The sequence below is a fragment of the Megalobrama amblycephala genome, linkage group LG16 (genome assembly GCF_018812025.1).
Source record: "Megalobrama amblycephala isolate DHTTF-2021 linkage group LG16, ASM1881202v1, whole genome shotgun sequence".
Classification (NCBI taxonomy): domain Eukaryota; kingdom Metazoa; phylum Chordata; class Actinopteri; order Cypriniformes; family Xenocyprididae; genus Megalobrama; species Megalobrama amblycephala.
The window spans coordinates 33810063-33834348 of record NC_063059.1 but is presented as its reverse complement, the minus strand read 5'-3'; the positions used below and the strand labels follow the sequence as shown (position 1 = coordinate 33834348).

General features: G+C 36.4%; 1 protein-coding gene across 1 annotated transcript in view; it reads left to right on the top strand.

Moving 5' to 3' along the window:
• The window catches only part of tnfrsf19 (tumor necrosis factor receptor superfamily, member 19), a 35693-nt gene that overhangs the window by 8709 nt on the left and 2698 nt on the right, over nucleotides 1-24286 (top strand). Inside the window, exons 4-9 of the mRNA XM_048159944.1 lie at nucleotides 1743-1921; nucleotides 6643-6728; nucleotides 18770-18931; nucleotides 19505-19627; nucleotides 19849-19951; nucleotides 20750-20973. Of these exons, the coding sequence (XP_048015901.1) occupies nucleotides 1743-1921; nucleotides 6643-6728; nucleotides 18770-18931; nucleotides 19505-19627; nucleotides 19849-19951; nucleotides 20750-20973 (877 nt within the window). The remainder of the gene's footprint in view (nucleotides 1-1742; nucleotides 1922-6642; nucleotides 6729-18769; nucleotides 18932-19504; nucleotides 19628-19848; nucleotides 19952-20749; nucleotides 20974-24286) is intronic.

The window sequence follows — 24286 nt, the reverse complement described above, 5'->3', positions numbered from 1 at the left end:
ACTTATCAAAAGAGAACACAAGATTTTTATTCAGAACTACTGAAAGTGCAAAGGAAAACTGTGTTTTAAATTGGTGTCACATTGCTGGTTGGTTCCATTGATAAATGCATTGATTGATCTTGATTGATGATCTCTGTTGGGTTGGATGGATGCAAAAGAAATTATTTGAAGCTCCAAGAAGCTCTGCTTCAATTATGGTTTGAGAAATCTGGCTCAGTGAAAACTGAATATATCCCTGCAAGATTCCCAAGAATTATATCAAGGATTAAAAACAAACAAGCGTATTCCAGAATGATTACTCTCAGTAGAGTTTTGAAAAGACTCTGGCATTGTTTATTGAAGTGGGTGGATCTGGAGGGGGAAAAGGCTCTTCTGAGTAATGCTAATTAAGCGGCGCTTAAAATTTCAGTTTAGATCCCGAAACCTGGAAAAAAACGTTTGCTTACATTTCACTTCTTAATGTCAAACTCAATGTGGCAAAACGTCAAAGTCCAACATGCTGTACAGAAACATGCCCAACAAATGTTGTTCGTCACAGTTCGAGGAAAGACCATTCTAAACACATTAGAACGTCTTCCAAGCTGAATTTTCTGTCTCTTTTGTGTGCAAATACTAATATTTTGTTACTAGTTGTTAAGCTAAAAGCAACTGTATTTTGTTCTATTGTTATATTGCTCTTTCAGTTGGCTAAAATGGTAAGCAGGCTTGTTTTGTTCATGAAGACACTTTCTCTGTAGTCTCTTTGTTATATTTTGCTTAGGCTGTGCATGAGTAGAGTTAAATCAGCCTCATATTATTATCCAAACTGCACAGTTTTAGATCTTTTATTGAAATAAAATAGGCCTGTATTTAGGGAACAATGCAAAGGGTGTTGTCTCGTATAATTCAAAAGCGCTGAGAATCCTCCACGACCCCACAACTTGACATTGAGACCTCTCCTCAGGTTTCCTTCGTGATTTGGTTTTGCGTATGTACTCAGATCGCTTTTCTGGGTGAAAAATCTAACAAAAAAATATATATATAATTTGTTGTTTTTAAGTTGACATGAATTGTCAAATGAAATAAATGGCATACATATGCACTAGACATCTTTGAAATTTCATTCAGCTTGTATCTTTTAAAATTTTAAACATAAAATCTCAATTTATTTATAATGTTAAATATATTTATAATATATAAAAAAAATATAAAATAAATTCTAAAATTGAATGTCCATTTCATTTTATAATTTATTTATTCCTGATTCTGTGGTTAGAAACACTTTATTGTGCAAGTGTTTGCATTACAAAAATATGCTTCGTAAATCTTTTAGTTTAAAGGGCTTTCTTTTTTTTAGCATTCCACATACCAAAACCTCTCAATATCAATATTTCTCAGACACACTTTAGCCGAAGACAAGCCTGACAAAACCTCAGCAATAAACTCCCAATAAACCAACAATGGGCGTCCCCGTGGGCCTTTCTGATTCAAATGCAGAGCCCTTCGGGGGCCCGGAGCAGAAGGCTGTCCATTGATCCCGTGAGAGTCAGGGAGATTATTGCCTGTGTAAGATAGACTCTCTCAAAAGAAGCTTGGCCTTTGTTCAGCAGGGGGAATCTCACACACACACACACACACACACGCACACACACTGTGATCATTATTTCATCTCGGCTTCTTGTTAGTCCACATTGGCGCTTTTCTTTAGCACGGCTCGCCCTTCCCTTCCTCGGCAGTGAGATATCTTCTGTTAATCCTCACAGGAATGTGGCTTTGGCTATGGGGAGGATGCCCAGTGTGTGCCCTGCAGAGCCAGTCGCTTCAAAGAGGACCGCAGCCTGCAGAAATGCAAGCCCTGTCTGGACTGTTCGCTACTCAACCGCTTCCAGAAGGGGAACTGCTCCACCATGAACAACGCCATATGCGGAGACTGCCTGCCTGGGTGAGTCAGTCATAGGAGTGCAATTATATAGAATAAAGAATGATGGGCGTTTTCCAACACCAAGTTGGTCTATAATACTCTTAAAAATAAAGGTTCCAAAAGGGTTTTTTCGTGTGATGCCATAGAAGAATAATTTTTGGTTCCCCAAGGAACCTTTCAATGAACAGTATATATATATATATATATATATATATATATATATATATATATATATATTGTGAAGAACATTTTTAAAAATCTAAAGAACCTTTTTCGACTATAAAGAACCTTAAAGGGTTCTTATTCCATAATTTACTCACTCTCAAGCCATCCTAGGTGTATATGACTTTCTTTCTCTAACCAATGAAATCTGACAACAGCTGTCTCATAAATTTTGTTTCTAAACGTTTGAATCATGACAAAAAAATGTATTTTTCAGGCTGGATCAAGCTAATGCGCATGGGCAGTCCTAAATGCGCGTCTTTTGTGTCTCATTTCGAGGCACGCTTCTGACTGTTTCTATAAGAACCGGAGCTTCTAACGGCCGCTGCAGTGATGCGATGACTCTTATTTAGAAGGCGGGACTTTTTCCGCCTTATTGTGCGTTGCACTTTCTCTCATTCAAAACAATACGAGTGACGCGTCTTGTGTTATTCTATAGTCTTTAAACAATCCATTAGAAGTTTAAATTGATATAGCTTTAAAACGCGTGGAAATAATAAACTTTAATGATGAAAGAAAAACTATGCTATCCATGAGAGTGGTCAATAGATGATAATCAAAACCAAGCAGATGTTTGTATTTGGCAGAGAATCCGATTGAGGCAGGAACTGTGATCGTAGGGAGGGGGTGGGGCACAGCAGCTCATTTGCATTTAAAGGCACATGCGCGAAAACAGCTTGTTCTTAACTGTAGTCAGAAATGGGTATTTACAACATGGATTTATAAATAATCTGTGAGATATTTTAAGCTGAAACTTCACAGACACATTCTGGGGACAGCCGAGACTTAAATTACATCTGGTAAAATGGGCATAATAGGTGACCTTTAAATAATATCTTGTCTCTTCTCAGCTTTATAATGAAAGTGAATGGTACTACGGTTTTGAAGCCCAAAAAAGCACAACCATCCATCATAAAAGTAATCCATAAACTCCAGTGGGTTAATAAAGACCTTCTGAAGCAAAGCGATGGGTTTTTGTAAGAAAAATATCCATATTCAGTAGCGTGTTTATCCACCATGCAAAGCACGCAATTGCAGCTCCCAGAGATTTGCTTAGGGCCCCCAATAAGGTAAATATGCCTCTGTCCATATCTCTAACTTTATAAACTGTAACAAAGACTATAGAATAACATAAGATGTGTCACTTGTATTGTTTTGAATGGGAGAAAGTGTAACGCGCAATATGGCAGAATAAGTCCCGTCTTCTAAATAAGAGCCAATCGTCGACTGGTAAAGTCATCGCGTCACTTCAGCGGCCGTTAGAATCACCGGTTTCTATAGAAACAGTCAGACGCGCGCCTCCGAAGAGACGCGCATTTAGGTCTGCGCGTGCGCATTAGCTTGATCCAGCCTGAAAAATACAGTTTTTTTTGTCATGATTTGAGCGTTTAGAAACTAAATTTATGAGCCGGTTGTTGTTAGATTTCATTGGTGATTTCAAATATGAAACTTAATCGTAAGGTTGGCGAACAGTTTTGATGAATTTGATGTTTCCCCATTCAAAGAGATTGCATGATGCCCAGGATGCCCGAGAGGCGTTTGAAAGATGGCCGCCGAGTGAAATGACTTGTCTTAAAGGGACTTTGACTGTAATCACTAGCTTCCAGTAACAGCTGTACGCGCATTTACGAGAGTGTCGAGTTCCAGTGGATGGGTGACCTCTGACCCGATGTATGATGTAGGTGTAGCTTAAGCTCAGGTTTGAATTGATGAACGTGGAAGCACAGAGGATAGAGCAAAACAAAACGCCGGTCACTAATTAGAAGTCTAAAATGAGAAGTTTTAAAGAAAAATGTCAGAGGACGCTACACATCATACGTCGGGTAATAGGTCACTCTTCCGAAACTCTGCTCAGAGAACATATGGTCCCTCTCTACATAGAGTTAAAATAACACTGAAGCAGAGATAAAGTTAATGAGATAACATACTGTTTGTGGAGTTGTTTAATCAGATCTTGAGAGATTTTATGTCTTTTATCTTCAGTTGATTTCATCTAAGGCTGTGGCTGAAGTCAGTTGTAGTTCTTTTTCTTCAGTGATTATGCTTGTTAACAGCAGGTGTTCATCACTAATGCTCAATCATAACTTAATTGACCACTTAATTATCTCATTAACTTTAACTCTGCTTCAGTGTTACTTTAACACTAAGTAGAGAGGGACCATATGTAATCTGTGCAGAGCTGCTTTAACTCTGGGGATTTTGCTGTGCATGGATTACTTTTATAATGGATGGATGCACTATTTTGGGCCTCAAAATCTAGGGTACCATTCACTCCCATTATAAAGCTTGGAAGAGCCAGGGTATTTTTTACTATAACTCTGATTGTGTTCATCTGAAAGACGAAAGTCATATAAACTTAAGATGGCTTGAGGGTGAGTAAATTATGGGATACTTTTCATATTCGGGTGAACTATTCCTTTGAGTACAATGGAAAAGTTCCAATCAGTGCAGCAGTCATGATCTGGAATTTAAAACTTTTCTCCATAGGGTAATAGATTTTTCCAACAGTAACTTATAAACGTTAAAAGACAGATCAACTGTGATGTCTGATGTTGTTAATCAAAGGTATATGCTTTTGTTGAAGCCATCTGTTTGCATTATTTCCATTTATTTTTTTTTAAAAATTGTGTATAACAGTGGAGTTCGTAGTACATTACCCATGATGCTGTATGGAAAATCCCACCAATCAGTTGGGAGCAAAATGTGCCAAAATATTTCTGCGAGGCTCTGCACTCCCATGAAGCACCGCAAATGATGTAATAAAGTCAGTCTCCCTATATGCTCACAAAATACTTAAAGATTTATATATATATATATATAATATGCATATTTTAATAAACTTAAAATATATTGTTCCTAAAGATATATAATCAACTTTGAATGAATAATTTTATATTTCTCCATTGTTTTAAATCCATTGTCATTCGCAGTGCTTCATAGGATTGTAGTTCTTTTCCACAGTACACAGTCTTGTAACTTTGTCAAATTTTTAACGACCTTTTTGCTTCAAATAAAAGTTTGTAATATTGTGATTCACCTTGTAGTTCATGGCTTATAATGTTTTTGCAAAGACTTTAAAAATCCCTATGGGAAAAATGAATGGAATAAATACTTCCGAAACCAACACTGCTGAAAAAGTGGGTAGGCACTAATGCACTCTATAAAGAACCTTTATTTTTGAGAGCATGCAGTCATTCTGAAACCCAAACTCAATTTACGTGCAGCCGTGGCTCAGTCCTTCTCAAGAAAGCTTTTTACATAAGTTCCACACACTTTAGCCCTCCAGCCCTGAGTGAAGCAGATAATTTCTCAGTTTAAAGTCCAGGTCAGGGAAATAAACTCAAGGCCTTCGGTTGGGCCCAGACATGCCCTAGAAGCTCAGACATGTCAGGTTTATGAAGACCTGCTTTTCGCTATAGCTGCAAGAGTTACTAGTTTCCCTACAGCAGCATCCTGCTCTCACCAGATAAGTTTTTAATAACTTTTGATTACCCATAATTAAGTGCTTTGGCACAGTAAGACATGCTGAAGGCAACTCTTCACATTACCTTCAAAGTTCATCTACATCATTTTAGAGAAATGTGTTCTTAGGGCTGTAACTAATGGTGGAATACTTCTCACATTGTAATGGATAGTTTTCCTCCAACGTTGATTAATTTAATAGGGCTGTCAAATAATTTTTGCCCCCTAATCCAGTTTTCTAATAAGGGATTTTCCAGAGATATTCAACTGAAAAGCAGCAAGACAAATACATCATGTGCACATAATCCAACAATTAAAACATATCACAGACAAGAATGTGTCTTTGTAAAATGGATTTGACTTCTAAAGCCACTTTTTGTCTATCCAGTTGTTTAATAATCTGCCACAATAATGAACGTAATGTTTTTGAATTATATGCATTTAGTGGCTTTTCTCAGCAAATATTGATGTACATTCCCGTTTAAAAGTTTGGGGTCAGTAAGATTTTTTTTGTAATGTTTTTGAAAGAAGTCTCTTGTGCTCACCAAGGCTGCATTTATTTAATATTGTAATATTGTGAAATATTATTAAAATTTAAAACAACCATTTTCTATTGTAATATATTTTAAAATGTAATTTATTATTGTAATATCAAAGCTGAATTTTCAGCATCATTACTCCAGTCTTCAGTGTCACATGATCCTTCAGAAACAATTCTTAATATTTTTGTGGAAACCATGATACATTTTTTTTTAAAGATTCTTTCAATAGAAAGTTCGAAAGAACAGAAGTTATTTAAAATAGAAATCTTTTGTAACATTATACATGTCTATACTGTCATTTTTGACCAATATAATGCATTTTTGCTGAAAAAAATGACCCCGAACTTTTCAATGGTAGTGTATGCAGTATAATTTGATTAATTAATTGTTATATGTAATTAATTTGATTAAAAGTGAGTTGATTGACAACTAAATTAATTATATATTATAATAAATAATGAAGTAAACATTATATATTGTTTCATTTTTAAATTAATATACATTTTATTCTTACAGATTTTACAGAAAGACGAAGTTAAGTGGATTTCAGGATATGGAGTGTATCCCATGTGGAGATCCGCCACCACCATATGAACCGCACTGTAAGCACATTTATTGATTCATGTTAAATGCAAAGGATTTTGAAGTTATTTCTGTCCTTGGGGAAAATGTCCAGCGCATTAATTTCTTCTGGAAACAAACAAACAAACAAACAAAACATCTTTTCCATGCATTATTAAAGGGTTAGTTCACTCAAATATGTAAATTCTGTCATTAATTACTCACCCTCATGTCGTCCCACACCTGTAAGACCTTCATTCATCTTCAGAACACAAATTAAGATATTTTTGATGAAATCGAAATAAAATATTTTTAATGGCTCAGTGAGGCCTGCATTGACACTAGTTAATTTACACTTTCAAACACCCAGAAAGCTATTAAAGACATATTTAAAACAGTTCACGTGACTACAGTGGTTCAACCTTAATGTTATGAAGTGACGAAAATACTTTTGTGCACCAAGAAAAACAAAATAACGACTTATTCAACAATATCTAGTGATTTCAAAACACTGCTTCATGAAGCTTTGAAGCTTTACGAATCTTTTGTTTCGAATCAGTGGTTCGGAGCGTGGATCAAACTGCCAAAGTCACGTGATTTCAGTAAACGAGGCTTCGTTACGTCATAAGTGTTTCGAAATTTCAGTAGTTCACGTGACTTTGGCAGTTTGATACGCACTCTGAACCACTGATTCGAAACAAAAGATTTGTATAGCTTCGAAGCTTCATGAAGCAGTGTTTTGAAATCACCCATCACTAGATATTGTTGAATAAAGTCGTTATTTTGTTTTTGGCGAACAAAAAGTATTGTCATCGCTTCATAATACTAAGGTTGAACCACTGTAGTCACATGAACTGTTTTAAATATGTCTTTAGTAGATTTCTGGGCATTGAAAGTGTTAATTATCTTGCTGTCAATGCAGACCTCACTGAGCCATCGGATTTTATCAAAAATATCTTAATTTGTGTTTCGAAGATGAAAGAAGGTCTTACGGGTGTGGAACGACATGAGGGTGAGTAATTAATGACAGAATTTACAATTTTGGGTGAACTAACCCTTTAAAGTGTCTATTGAGCTATATTCCACATCCCATTGCATCTCATAGTTTGAAAACATGTGAATGAGAGCTAATGCGAAGGGCAAGATTATCAGTGAATTTTTGGAGGTCCACATTTACTTAGAATTAAATAACAAAACATACAATTAAAAACATAATCAGAGTGAGTACATGATGACAGATTTTTTTTAGGGTAATCCTTTAAAAGGGTCCATCATACAAACAGTTGCATTAATAATAATCTGCGAGATGACGACCCACTCAGTCTTGGTGATTCATACAGCAGTATTTTACAATCAAATAAATGCCTCTTTTTACAAGTCAGAACATAGGCGAAGGTAATAAACAGAACTCTCTGTCTAACTGTTCGACAGCGTGGCTTTCTTCCGCAAATACACACATGGGTATGTTAAACACGTAGCGTTTCACAAAGCAGTGTATTGTTCTCCTGCAGTCTGTGGCGCTAATTGGGCTCATTTTACCCACCGTTGAGTGCCATTGTACGGAAGCTTGTGTCTTTGGCAGTTACGCAGGGAGAGACATCGGGAAACTTATACCTTTCAAAATTAAGTGTGACTTCTAGAAGTTTATGATGTTTGCAGCTGCTGCATGTGGAGATTTGCAGGGCGTTTGTAGGGAAGAGTTTGAGCCAGGTCTAACACTCCTTCGCCAGATACATAGTCCTATAGGTGTACAGGTCAGCTCGACCCGTGGATGTGAAGAATTTGATCCCTGTATAAACTTTGGCTTATTATGTAATCATTAGGCACTGTGATTTTTGGTCTTCAGAGGAGGGGACACCAGGCTTTTTTTTTCTTTTCTTTTTTTAGCATTTTGTTTTTTCCTTGATGCCTGTTTAATTTTTTATTTTTATTTATTTTATTTTTCAGGACTGTTTTTCTATTATAGAAAAGTATGAAAGAAAATGACTTGTGGTTTTGGCTCAATAAAAAAATAAAAATAAATAAATAAAAATAAATAAATAAATAAATAAAAATAAAATAAAAAATTCTTAAAATGAAATATTTTTTTAAATACAATTAACAATTTCTCTACAATAAAATAATTTCTTAAAATAATATTTTCTTAAAATAAAATAATTGTTTTGGTTATTGGGAATTGTTTTTAATAACTACCATAAATTATGAAACAAAACTAAATAAAAATACAATTAAATTAAATTTTCTTGAAATAATATTTTCTTAAAAAAGAATAAAGTAAACAATGAGCTTTGGAATTATACAAAAAATAAAAATAGTTTTTGGTTATTGAGAATTGTTTTTAGTAACTACCATAAATTTTGAAATAAATAAAATAAAATAATAAAATAAAATTAAAATTTTCTTTAAAAAGAATAAATTAAACAATGAGCTTTGGCATTATACAAAAAAAAAAAAAATGTGGTTATTATAACCATATATATATATGGTTATTGAGAATTGTTTTTAGTAACTACCATAAATTATGAAATAAAATAAAATAAATTAATAATTTTCTTTAAAAAATAATTTAAAATAAAACAATGAGCTTTGGCATTATACAAAAAATTAAAAAGATTTCTTAGTTATTGAGAATTGTTTTTAATAACTGCCATAAAAAATAAAATAAAATAAAATAAAAAAATACAGAATGTAAAATAAAATAAAGAGATTTGGCTTTATACAGAATATACACAGATTTATAAAGATTTCTCGGTTATTAAGAATTTATTTTAAAAACTGCTGTAAATTATAAAATACAATATCTTTTTAATAACTACCATAAAAAAAAAATTAAAAAAAATAAATAAATAATAAAAAACATGAGTTTGCCATTGAAAATGATTGTGTATTTCAACACGGAGCAAATGTATAAATGCCAAATAGTTGACATGTAATTGTAGGTTGTCATGTGTTGGGAAAATTTGTGAAAACATTTTGCAGCCAAGTTTTATTAAATGCTCCTTTTGGACTGTGGAAGAAGGTGTTGAGTTACAGTATATTATATCCTTTGTTTATGATGCACTCGGATCAGATTTTCTTTGCACTTCTGGACCATAACAGAATCTGATAGGAACTCAGAGCTGCTCTGACCCATTGTGCGTGCAAACGGCTGAAAAGACTCCAGAGCGTTCCTGTCCTCTGGCATTATCTGACTGAGGGTGGTGAAAACTCAAAGGCCTGATGGTTTTAATAGCCCCCACATCGGCCCGGGGCAAACACACAGCTGCACGAGGAAGTCTGTCTTTAGAGAAGACCATAAATCCAGAAACACTCTGGTGTCCTTGGCCCATCCTGAGAGCGAAAGGAAGAAAACAGAGCATTTTATGGGTTCCTCTAGCTGCTTTAATGTGTTTCATCTGCTGCTGTCTTTTCTTGTCATGGGATAGCTCTAAATATTTGGCAAAGCCCCTCACAGCTGTCCCATCTAAGCATCTGAACTGATGTGAAGCCAATTTATGAAGGGGTCACATGAGAGCCGGGTGGTTGCTGGGTCGGTAATGAGCGAGAGTAATATAAGCTGGCATTTTTGCTTTTGCGAATCACCTCTGATTGAACTATTTCAATGATTCAAGCACAAAGCTACTGAATTTAGAGCCTCTGAAGCAGCCCAGCTTGAAAAGCGACCATTACTGTATTGTACATATTGAAGAAAGCTTGAACTGCAAGAGTATGAAAGAAAAAGAGTGGTTTGGTATTTGACCTGAAGGGGATTAGGTCACATTGGCTCAGCCCATAGATCATAATTAGCGATGGCTTTCATCTTGGACTCTCATGTGTTGTGGGTCACTGATAGACTGATTTGATTAGTCTGATGAAGCACTACTTAAAAGACAATCCTTTGATTTAAAAGCAGATAATAACTTTAGGATGCTATTTTTCAATTATTGTGCTCCTCAAACTCTTCTCAAATCACTTGTGAATCGAGTTTCCTGTGCATTTCACATGAACGTGTTTTTTTCACTTATTTGATTCCATTTTGTTATAATGCTGCCTGTGTTGTAGACAGCAAGGACACTCTCTAGGTTTTAGAACCGAGCTAATTTTACCCTACCGGCTTAAAAGCCCCAACCTTGGCAACTACCCCGCTATAAATTTTACGTTCCCAGAACATTCTCAGAACGTCCCCACTGGTGTTAAGGACGTTGCCTAGTAATGTTCCCAGTACGTTCAGAGACAGTCACGATGTCGAGTTTTTTTAAGGGTTGGGGGACGTTATTTGGTGGACCTTCACAGAATATTCAGGACATTCTCTGAACGTTTAGGGAACCATATTTTATTTTGAAATGTTCTCAGAACGTCCCTGCTGCCCTTAAAGACTACCCTTAAAAGAACTCGTCTCGGAACGTAGTGGGAACATTAGTAGACAACGTCCTTAACACTATTTTGGTTATTTTATGGTCGCGCAAGAATGTGGACATTTGGGAAGTTATCAGAACGTCCTATAGTAATAGTCCCCTAAACATTCCCAGAACATCCTGAATGTTCCCTGAAGGTCCACCAAATAACGTCCCCCAACCCTTAAAAGAACTCCACATCGTGACCGTCTTGGAACGTACTGGGAACGTACATAGACAGCGTCCTTAACACCAGTGGGGACGTTCTGAGAATGTTCTGGGAACGTAAAATTTCTAGCGGGGTAACCTGTCACCTGGTAACGTTCTCAGAACGTTCAGAGAAGGTCACGATGTGGAGTTCTTTTAAGGGTTGGGGAACGTTATTTGGTGGACCTTCAGGGAACATTCAGGACGTTCTGGGAATGTTTAGGGACTATTACTATAGGACGTTCTGTTAACTTCCCAAATGTCCTCTTTGTAACGTTCTTGCGCGACCATAAAATAACCAAAATAGAACGTCCCCCTCAACTCATACCGGGGAACGTTATTAAATGACCAACAGAGGACAGTGTGGGAACGTTCTGTTAATGTCCCAAATATCCTCTTTGTAACGTTCTTATGTGACCATAAAATAACCAAAATGGAACGTTCCCCTAAAGTCATATAAGGAATCTTGAACTGCAGCACTTTCATTACCAAAAGAGGACGTTTTAGGAACGTCCCTAATGTTCTATAAAGGTTCGGAATTTTCATCACCATTAGAGAACTTCTAGGGAACGTTCACAAGGTCACAAGAACGTTGCCTTCTACGTGGGTAATGAAGTGAATAACGGTCACTTTTTTATGGAGCCTTTAATCAGCAACCTGCTTGGAATTTCGGGATCTAGATCAACACAATCCTCTATACTACCAGCCTACCCCACAGTTGTTTCGGGCTCAAGGCCATGTGTTTCAGTGTGGCATTCTCTAAAGTCAACAGCCGCACATATCAAAGAGAACAGTCTATTGGCTCATGGAGCGCAGTGCTGCGATAGTATCAGCAGGTGAGATCTTTTCAAGGGCCGCCCTTTGTCTGTGTTTGCTGCAGCTGTGGGCAGCTGATAAGAGGGGAAACGCTTTGGTTTTGGGGGGAGGTGAAGGGAAGGAGGACAGTACACAGCTGGGCCAGATTTGCTGGCACTGAGACATGACAGTGTAGATAGAAGTACAACTCTGAGCAAACTCTGAAGTACATGTCATTTTGGCTCTGCTCATTCACATTTCTCCTTCACTTTAATTGCATCTACATGCAATTCTTTGATTTGGGAAATAAACAGGAAATTATTGGCTAAAGAGAAGGGAAATGGGATCAGGACATGATGTAGGTTGGACTCAAAACAGCATTACCTCTATGAGCACCAAAGCACAATATGTGCTAACCAGTGGTTTCAAAACCCCTAATACTAAATATTAAACTTCGGCATGTAAATCATCCTGAATCATTCCTCAAATTGTGTGTATTGTTGATGAGAGGTGTGATGTTACTTAGCAAATATTTTTTTCCTGGTAGACAATACAATCTTTAAAAAGATTCAATAGACTTAAGGCCAAAGTATACATCCATTTTGACGCAAACGCTTAAGGCTCTGATATAGGCTACTTCAAGTGAAATAGAAAAATGAAGTTTTAACAAAATCAGGCCAAAACAAAGTTTGTTTTCTGGAGTTTTTAACAACTTGCCAAAGCAAACTTTCCTGGAAAAGTTGAATCTGAAATCGCATACTGTCTAGGTACTACATTTGGTTTAAAACTTACTTTGCAATAGTTAAAGTATGTTCTAAATAGTATGGATGTGGGTATGGGTAGCTTGAATGAAATTCGGACGTAGTACATCCATTGTGTTGTCATTATCATGTGACTTATCAGCTTCCATAGCTATGTTCCCATCCAAATTTGCGAATTTAACTTATGCGCAAAATTGGAAAATCACGTAAAACATTTGCGAATAAAGCAGCGTTTCCATCCAATGTGTCGAAGAGAATAAAATCGTCACTTCCTGATAAATTGGCGCTAAATAACACTAAGAAAAGTAGGAGATCACGACAACCAGTGGCGCAGCTCCTCAACAACTGTCCATACTGGTGTGATGAATACGATCCTCAACTGGATGGAATTGAAATAAATACTTTGAATGTTGCGATCCTGTCGGACTTTATAGCAACCTGAGTCGTAACAAAGCACTGTTCGCCAGAGGCCCCCGACTAAGCCTGGTTTCTCCCAAGGTTTTTTTCTCCATTTTAACACCTATTTTCCACTTGTTTGCCACCTCATGTCACCTGTTGGAGTTTGGGTTCCTTGCCACTGTCGCCTTTGGCTTGCTTAGTTGGGGACACTTGACATTTGACTTGACATTTGATATTCAACAATGCTTTGATCCGTCTGCATTGACTTTATTCTTTAAGAGCTGCTGTGCAGCCAAAATAATGTACCAGTTATCAATGTAAAGCTGCTTTGACACAATCTACGTTGTAAAAAGCGCTATATAAATAAAGGTGACTTGACTTGAGATGCAGTCATGTAAGAGAGCTCTGGAAGGTAATTATACCAAACCACTTTGATGATACACTTTGCTCAGGCATTTCAGAAAGACCAAAACAGCACTTCATGCTGTGAAAAAGATCCACTGGTTAGTCCAGTTATGCTGTCCTGTTGCGCCAAGTCACATGAATTTATTGATGTGCATTGAGGAATTTATTCTGTAAATGTGTTGTAGTGTATGCGCATGTTTTCTTATCGGATAAAAAATGTGCCCTCATTTGACTCGGATACAAGGTTTTTTTAATGCACATTTTTAGAATTTATGCGTTTCCATCCATCGTTTTTTTTATGCATCTCAAAATATATCCCAAAATGTTGATACAAATAGATGGATGGAAACAGCTACTGCCAGTCATAACCATAGACATATATGCATACATGCCTTTTTAGTGTCTGCTTCTATACGCAAGTCATCCGCCATATTAGAAGGGTCAAATGACAATGACATTTTTGATAAATTCATTGATTTGTTAGTGCGAGTGATTAACAGCCCGTAGCCTCATGGGATGGTAAAGTGTCCATTGGATATGCACTTCAGAATCTTGCTGGAAATAGTAGGTCATCTGGGAACTTTCCACTTTCGTCCGTACTGTTTTTTACCTACTATAAAGTAAAGATATATGCATATTCAAACCCAGTCATAAAGACTTGGTGGACTCTTTAGACTTGGGACAGAAAACATATCCATTTATCAACCACTTACAAAAACCTAGCAACCACCTAGAACACAATAGCAACACTTCAGAGACTGCATAACAACAATGCTATATATTTTCTAAATCAAAATGCTCGACCTGTTTAAGAATGGGATCGGTCACTATAGGACTAAATGATGAGTTCCGCACCTAAAGTTTTGATTATGTCTTCAAACGAAGTGCACAAAGGCACACATCTTTAACAAAGAAACTTCTTTTGAGGGCTCAACTGATGTTGACATTGTCTCACAAAGAGCACTTGTATCTGTGAAGGCCAAGCCCATGTTTACTTAATGATTAATTTACCATAGAGCAAATAAAGAAGGCTTGTGTTCTTCCAATGAAAAGATGTTAGACAAATATCTGGTTCATTTTTAACTTCATTACAGCAAAATAATACTTCGGAATAAAGAAGTCCACAGACTTTATTTCTATGTGTTGTTGTCTTTGTTCCAAAATCTGACTGTAGGATTAGCATAGGCATGTCTGTACTTATTAACTATATGTTTTGATGTTCTACATTGCTGGTATTGAACAAAAACAATGCAAAACTCTTTTACATTAAACTAGATTTTTGACAACAAGCAAACTTCAACCTCTACTAAAATCAATAGAGTGCAATAGTGCCCGCCCACTTTTTCAGAGACCTTGGTTTCTGGAAGTATTTTTCCCATTCATTTTTTCCCCTAGGGATTTTAAAAAGGTCTTTGTTAAAGAGTTATAAGCCATGAACCAAACCATCCAGCTACAAGGTTAATCACAACATTACAAACTTTTGTTTTGTCTAAACATTACAGACAATAGTACAAAAATGTGTTCTAAATGGCTTTAACTCTTTCCCCACCAGCGCTAGGCAAGGCAAGGCATTTTATTTCTAAAGCACATTTAAAACAGCTCCTGCTGACCAAAGTGCTGTACAATCTAACAACACAAAAAGACTGCAATACAATAGAGACCAACAAGAAAACGTATTAAATCACAACATTACATTTACATTGATTTAGAAGCCTGAGAAAAAAGATATGTCTTCAGTGAGGATTTAAAACCATCAACATTGGAAGACAACTTTATGTGAACCGGCAAATCATTCCACAGACATGGAGCGGCAACCGAAAAGGCACAATCACCTTTTAACTTCAAACGAGACTGTGGCACAGTCAGCATCAACTTGTTTGTGGACCTTAAGGGCCTAGAACATTGTCTTTTTTTTTTAAAGGGGCCGGGAGCAGCAGCTCATTTGCATTTAAAGGGACACACACAAAAACAGTGTGTTTTTGCTCACACTCAAATAGGGGGAAAATCTGACAATGGTCTATAGCGTATACAGAGTCTCCCGTGCGCTTCATATGAAGCAGTTGTTAGCGTATTGCGCAGTGTTCTGGGTAGTTTCTAACTAGCTGTTAATTAACTCTTACTAGCAAAAAAAAAAATTTATGTGAACGTACACTGTTTATAGTTCGCCACACAGCCATTTTTCAAGTCCTAAGTGACGGATACATTGATGTAGACACCAGATAACATGATAACCCCAATTATCTCGATGACTTAATAGTCGGTGTCAGTAGAACACTGAGTGTAAAACCCCTTCTTCAGGCTAGATCAGTCACTTGATAGTCCCTGGTTTTTCTCAGATGGCGGTTGTCTTCAGGGTAGGGAAGGCTCTCTAGACAGTGACATCAGAGTTCCTGTGGTGCCTTCAGACTGTGGCAGCTGTTTTCTCAGGCTGATTACACATTCCCCAACTGACTTCAAACATATAGCAGTGACTGCCCATGGCCTTGATCTGCCTCTTAATAATGGGCTCGCTAGACTGGCAAGTGAAGGCCCGACTGGCCCGGGGTAGAGGGGTGAAAAATTATCAGCAGGCTGGAATGTGCCCTTCACCTCCAGGACATTTCTGCTATTTAAACCCCGTTTTCTTTGGAGCACATTCCCAGCCGCAACCACACCACAGCGAGAGGAGATATGACACACACACGCGCACACACTTGAGCTGGGGCTTTTGGTTTTGGCAGGATCAATGGAAGATGAAACAGAGTGGGTCACATCATAATGTTAAAAAAAGGAAAGTGTAGTAGAATGCGAAAGTCTCTTAAGATAATGTTTGGATTTTATAACACTAGTTTAAAATCCTGTAGGAAATTCTTGAGGGTACTCATGGTGAATTTAGGCCACAATATTCTCACAGGGAAGTTTGTCTTTGTACTTCGCTCAGGGGTAAACAGATGTTCAAAATAGCTGCTCAACTTCATGCCTTTTGCGAACACTGAGATGAGGCCGATGCATTTGGGTGAATACAGTATGTTTTTACGGACCAAGCGGAAAAATTTACCTGAAAAGAAGAAGGTGGAGCCTCAGACCACACCCACCTATTACATAATTGTTACAGACCAATGGCAGTTTATATATGTACATTGGGGCCTTTAGCCTTCTGGACAATGTTATTTTAGTATTATGTATATACTATGATAGTTTTTATTAATATTTTGAGTAGGGATGTGCCCAAAGCCGAATACCTTATTTGGAAAGGCACGGATAATGAATAACACATTTTGTGGAGCCCCTAAGGTGGCATAGTGTTGGAAAAAATATGAGATGGAAGTTTTGCAAGCAAGTTTTTTTTTTTCTTCACATTATAATTTTTCCATCACCATGTACCTTTACAGGCTCAATAGAATGCATTTTTCATTTTCCGTATTTTTCCAAATAAGGTATTTGGGCTCATCCCTAATTTTGAGTTTATTTTTATATTTTCAGTTGTCATTTTAATTTTAGTTTAATTTTCTAGCCATCTTTTTTATGCGCTCCTGTAATTTCTATTAGTTTTCTTTTTTTTTTTTTTTTTACAATATTACTTTTTAGTTCAGTTTTATATAGTTATTTGCCAAGGCAACAACATTACTATATATATATATATATATATATATATATATATATATATATATATATATATATATATATATATATATATATATATATATATATATATATACAGTACAGTCCAAAAGATTGGAACCACTAAGATTTTTAATGTTTTTAAAAGAAGTTTCGTCTGCTCACCAAGGCTACATTTATTTAATTAAAAATACAGTAAAAACAGTAATATTGTGAAATATTATTACAATTTAAAATAACTGTTTTCTATTTGAATATATTTGACAAAGTAATTTATTCCTGTGATGGCAAAGCTGAATTTTCAGCATCATTACTCCAGTCTTCAGTGTCACATGATCCTTCAGAAATCATTGTAATATGCTGATCTGCTGCTCAAGAAACATTTAATGTGTACAATTGTACAAAATATTTGTGTACAATATTTTTTTCAGGATTATTTGATGAATAGAAAGTTCAAAAGAACAGTGTTTATCTGAAATCTAATCTTTTGTAACATTATAAATGTCTTTACTGCCACTTTTGATTGATTTAATGCATCCTTGCTGAATAAAAGTATTCATTTCTTTAATTTCTTTTCAAAAAAATAAAAATCAAAATTCTTACTGACCCCAAACTTTTGAACGGTAGTGTATAATGCTACAGAAGCTTTGTATTTCAGATAAATGCTGTTCTTTTGAACTTTCTATTCATCAAGGAATCCTGAAAAAAAAAAAGTACACAACTGTTTTCAACATTGAAAATAATCATAAATGTTTATTGAGCAGCAAATCAGCATATTAGAATGATTTCTGAAGGATCATGTGACACTGAAGACTGGAGTAACGATGCTGAAATTTCAGCTTTGCATCACAGGAATAAATTACTTTGTCAAATATATTTAAATAGTACACAGTTATTTTAAATTGTAATAATATTTCACAATATTACTGTTTTTACTGTATTTTTAATTAAATAAATGTAGCCTTGGTGAGCAGACGAAACTTCTTTTAAAAACATTAAAAATCTTAGTGGTTCCAAACTTTTGGACTGTACTGTGTGTGTGTATATATATAATTTCAACAATTTTTACAATTTTTAAAAATAGTTTTCGTTTTTAGTTAGCCATAATAACCCTGCTTCTGGTTGACTTTTGACTCCCATATTGTAGTTATTTATTTTATTTTTTTCAGTCATCATTTAGTCATCCTCATGTAGTTTAAACCTCTATTTTTCTTCAGTGGAACACGAAATAAGAAGTTTGGCAGAATGTTTTTACAATGAATGTAAATCAGGGATGGGCCTGTCAAGCTTCAAAAAAAGAACTATAAAACAACCATAAAATTAATAAACCATAAAAGAACCACACAATTTTTATGATGTCCTTCACTATTTGTGACTGTCACTGTTGTTTTTGTATGAAAAAGTACAGCATTAACATTGTCTAAAATCTCCTTTTGTGATCCACAGAAGGAAGAAAATATAACATAAAACATAATGGTGAATAATTGAGTAAAAACGGAATTAGAGACGCTTAGTGACCTCACTTCCTGTCTCCTGTCTCAGGTATGGGGCGAGTGAATCTTGTCCCGTTCCAGTCTCCAGTGACCAGCCCCAGAGACATGGCTCTAGCTGCCGTCATCTGCAGTGCGCTGGCCACAGTCCTGCTCGCCCTCTTCATCCTGTGTGTCATCTACTGTAAGAGACAACTGCTGGAGAAGAAACCAGGTGACACACCACTGCTGAATCCTCTGATCTCTGTGCTTGTCAGTCTTTCAGTATAAGAGATGTGGTTTATGATTATAAAGCTTTTGGAATAATTGTATAATTTATAAAAGTAGTCTCTTACGTTTACCAAGGCTGCATTTTCTTTGATCAAAAATCAGTAATATTGTGAAATATTATTACAATTTAAAATAACTGTTTTGTATTATAATGTTTTGAAAATGTAATTTATTCCTGTGATGCAAAGCTGAATTGATGAATAGAAAGTTAGACAACATAAAAGTCTTTACTGTCACTTTTGATGCTTTCTTGCTGAATGAAAGTATTCATTTCTTAACTTACTGAGCCCAGACATTTGAGCGGTAGATTGATATTTTTTATCTTTTATCATATTACTGTTGCTGCTATTTTATAAAAGCCACCTGACGTTGTGTTTTCCAGGGATTTTACCATGATTTGGGCTTTTTTTAATGCTTGATTTAAAAAAAAGTAAGAAAGTAGTTAACTGATATCCTCTAAACTTATGGAACTTCATAAAATTTTATATATTTGTTGTTTCGTGTGCCGATGTCTCAGTTTCACTGAGGTCACATGAAGGTCCTTACTTGGGCTCAGAGTTGTCTTGTCTGGATCGACGAGTTCTGGAGTTTTCCCAGCGACCTTGTTGTCACTGCCGTCACGGATCAGGACAGACCTGCGGTGAGTTTCACACACCTTTCAGAAGTCTTACTAACACGCTGCTAAAGTGAGGTGTGATGAGGAACCCTGTGTTCTTTCTGGAGCTCTTGGACAAGTCCAAACATGTCAGTTAGCCAGTAATTATCTGTCAGATGAGAATTTTATTAATCACACAGAGTTCCGGAGTGTCACGGCAGTGTTGATTGTCACGATATTAGATTCAAGTGCGGTTTGTTTTCCAGGTCCTGTTCACCTGATCCCGTCTCTGTGCTGCGATGACACCTGGAGCCAAAGCCGTGGCCGTGAGAGTCGGCCCTTTCACTCTCAGAGCAGTCTCAATGAAGGGTGGGTCCGTCAACCAGACACATTCACATGAAGTTAAACGATCAGGTTTGGGTCTGTGCCATTTCAGTCTGGGAGATTTAACAGATTCATTTGACAAAATTCGGTCTATTTTCAACATACACTACTGTTTAAAAGTTTGGGGTTTGTATTTATTTGATACAAAATACAGTTGAAAAGCAATTATGAAATATTTTTACAAGGCTACACATTCGCGAGGCTCTATTAGCACCGCCGTTCACTTCCACTCGCCCAGAAAAAGCACACAAGTTGTGAGAAATAAATATTAATAAAATCGTGACGTTTTTCACCAAACCAGGGTGATTAAATGACGCCTTAAAGGGTTAGTTCACCCAAAAATGAAAATAATGTCATTTATTACTCACCCTCATGCCGTTCCACACCCGTAAAACCTTCGTTAATCTTCGGAACACAAATTAAGATATTTTTGTTGAAATCCGATGGCTCAGTGAGGCCTCCATAGCCAGCAATGACATTTCCTCTCTCAAGATCCATAAAGGTACTAAAAACATATTTAAATCGGTTCATGTGAGTACAGTGGTTCAATATTAATATTATAAAGCGACGAGAATATTTTTGGTGCGCCAAAAAAACAAAATAACGACTTATAAAGTGATGGCTGATTTCAAAACACTGCTTCAGGAAGCTTCGGAGCATAATGAATCAGCGTGTCGAATCATGATTCGGATCGCGTGTCATTTTTGGGTGAATTATCCCTTAAACATCTCCATTGAACTCCATGAAATTTGACATCATAGTACGTTTTTTTTGTCCCAACAGACTGGTGAACCCATCACTGGGAAGCAGCCAGGCAGAAGTAGGGTGTGCATCTGATGAGGCCTGGCCGCTCGTTCAGACCAGTACAACCACAGACGATCTCCAGAATGCCACACAAAGGGAAGAGGACGAGGAGCGAGACCCGCAGACTTCAGGCCTGAGCCTGGATGAGCATGAGGATGGGTCAAACAGCCGGCTTCTAGTGCAACAGCTGTCTGCAATTGAAGGCGAGTGATGCTACGCGGTGAAACGTACACTGGAATTAGTCCAAAGTGACTTATAGAAGTTATTACAGGGACAAACTCTCTGTGAATCATCACAACACAAGCCTAAAGTAAACATGTTCATCATATAAAGCGATCGTGTCTCTTCAGAAAATCTGGATTAAACCGCTCGATTCATATGGATTAGTTTTATGATCTCTTTATGAACTTTTTGAGGCGTCAAAGTGGTAGTTACATGGACTGTCAATGGAGGGACAGAAATTTCATTAAAATTTCTTCATTTGTGTTTCAAGGATGAGTGAAAGTCTTACAGGTTTCCCTGACAGCAACATAGTGTCAGCCCAGATCTGGCCCACATCTGGTCCGTGTGTAATCCACATGTACCAGATGTGGGCCGGATCTGGGCCACACTATGTTGCTGTCTGGGTTGGAAAGACATGAGGCTGAGAAAATGACAGAATTTTCATTTTTGGGTGAACTAACACTTTAATACATTCTAATCATGAATAAACAATGAACAACACTTTACACTATTGTATACTATACATAACATGTTCTCCAACCAATACGCCTATATAGGTCATTTGTCACTTCCCTGAAATATGACCCATAAGAGCGTTTACTAAAGTTGCACCCCTATCGACAACAGGACACTTTCATTTTAATGCGTTGTTCCCTTTTATCTGCATCATATTTCGGGTTTCGCGTAGCTCAATCGGCAGAGCATTGCAATATATAACAATATGCAATCATGTGATCATGCGATCGTTGGTTCGATCCCAGGGAATGCATGTGCTCATAAAGTCTATATGCACTAAATCACTGAGGGTAGGTTTAGGGATGGGGTGGGTGTAGTCGTTAATAAAAAAAAATTAGTTTTGCTAAATGGTAATAGGACAAATGGTATAAAAAGTCCACACATTGCATTTAAATGAACACGCATTTTGATTGGTAACGACAGTCATACGTCATTCATGACAACAGACGTAACACGACACTGTCGTTATTTTTACGCCAGCTAGAGGGCGCATGACTTTAAATCGTAAATATAGGTCGTAATAAGGTGGTTGAAAAACGACCTATAGGGTCGTTTTTTTTTTTTGGAGGACAGTCTCTAATATACTATTGTTCATTGTTAATTTCTGTTTGTTCATTGTACATTACTAATAAATGACAAATTAAATTAAAAGCCATTATAAATGACTAATGTTAATTTATTTAAATTCAAATGTTAAAAATGTACACTACCATTCAAAATGTTTGTGTCAGTAAGTTTTAAATGAATACAAGGACACATTAATTTGATCGATATTGACTTATAATGTCCAATTTATGTCTTTGAAAAAAATATTTTGTATAAAAGTTTTTTAAACTTTCTATTCATCGAAGAATCCTGAAAAAAGTTTCCATGAAAATAACAAATAGAAAAATAATTTTAAGTTGTAATAATATTTCACAATATTACTGTTTTTACTGTATTTTTGATCAAATAAATATACGCTATCATGCAAAAGTTTGGGGTCGGTAAGATTTTATGTAGAAATGAACATTAGCCAAGATTAACAATCGCTGTAAATGATTATTCATTGTTAGTTCATGATACCTACAGTACGCTTTAATGTAAACAAATTTAACCTTACTGTAAAGTGCTGCTCAAATCAAAATCATTTAAAAAATAAATAAATAAAAGTCTGCAATGGATGGGTTTATCATTAATTTGCTTCAGAAGCTGAACTATATTAACAAACTTAAAATTTCACAACAGAATTTACATAGTTTTCATTCGGCTCACGTCTTGATTTCTAAGATGTTGAAACACTCTGCTTCTGTGTTCGTTTATGAGAGCCAAAGTAAATGAGCGACTGACAAACTGTCTATGTCATCAAGAGCCGAGGGTGGTGTGTGTAAACACTTGCGTTCGCAGGAAACAAAAGCCTTATGGTGAAAAGCTGAACATGAAAGGAACAAATTATTCAATTTCCTTTGAAACACATAAAAGGGCCTTTTGACTGTCAAACAATATGCTGGTGTGAAACACGTGAAGTCATGCCTTTCCTACTTTCCTACCCTTCAAAATGTCACCAGATAGAATTATATGGTTACATAGATTTCTGTTTTTGTTTCAAGTATTTAACATTGACGTGTGAGATTATGAACCAAAAAGGAAGCTGACAGTAGTTTAAAGAAAAAAAAAAAAAGTTCTCTCATCATGTTCCAAATGTTTTTTTTTTTTTGGAACGAACAAGGAAAAATTTGTTAGAATGTTATGGCTGTTGTTTTCTTTATAATGAAATGAATAGGGACTAGGGCTGTCAAGCTCCAAAATGACTAAAAAAAACCTCCATAAAAGTACTTCAAATGTACGAAGCCCAGCCTGTCGTGGGGGGAAAAAACAAAACATTGTAGCCACTTGTTTGTAGCCTGATTTGTTTGATTAATTTGTTCCCACATTTTTAGTTAAACTGTGGCCACATTGTCTTAATATGTTCTCTTCATTTTAATTTAGCTGAAGCATAAAACAAGGGAATGAATTAGTACAACATGCCCAAAATTTACTTTGAGGGATAGACCACTCAAAAATTAGTTTTTTACTCACTCTCATTGTTGTTCCAAACCCGTATGACGTTCTTTCTTCTGTGGAACACAAACGGAGATATGTTATATATATATATATATATATATATATATATATATATATATATATATATATATATATATATATAGGGCTGTCAAAATAACGCGTTAATTTCGATTAATTAATCTGAGAAAAAATAACGCGTTAAAAAAATAACGCAGATTAATCCATTCCGTATTGACCTTTGAACCTGGAGCCGTTCTAGACGACCCCTTTTCCACCAAGGCAGTTTGAGTGCTGGTTCGGAGCCAGAGCCTAGTTTCAAATCAGTTCTTTGTCTTTCAACACACAAAGCACCAGCTCCGAACCAGAAAAAGTGGTTCGTAAGTAGCACCAAAACATTGCTGGGCTAGAAGTAAGAACCGTTTGCGTCAGGGGCTGGGGGCGGGGTTACCGTGACCAACAAGAAACTTGTGACCGCCATTTTTGAAATAGCAGCTAATCGAGCTAATAGCAGCTCGATCGTACAAATTAGGGCGAGTCGTGTTTGGATGCCGATGTAGGTTCGCAAAGCCATGAGCATCAACAGTAGTGAAACATCCGCGATTGTTGATAGAAGGCTTGTTCGAGATGCATCGGAGCAGCGCGGACCGATTCGGCGGGTGCCGCGGATCCGCGGGAGCGTTTGTAGAGCATACGACTCGTGCTTTTGGATCGTTCTCGCGGAGCTTTGATGTCATG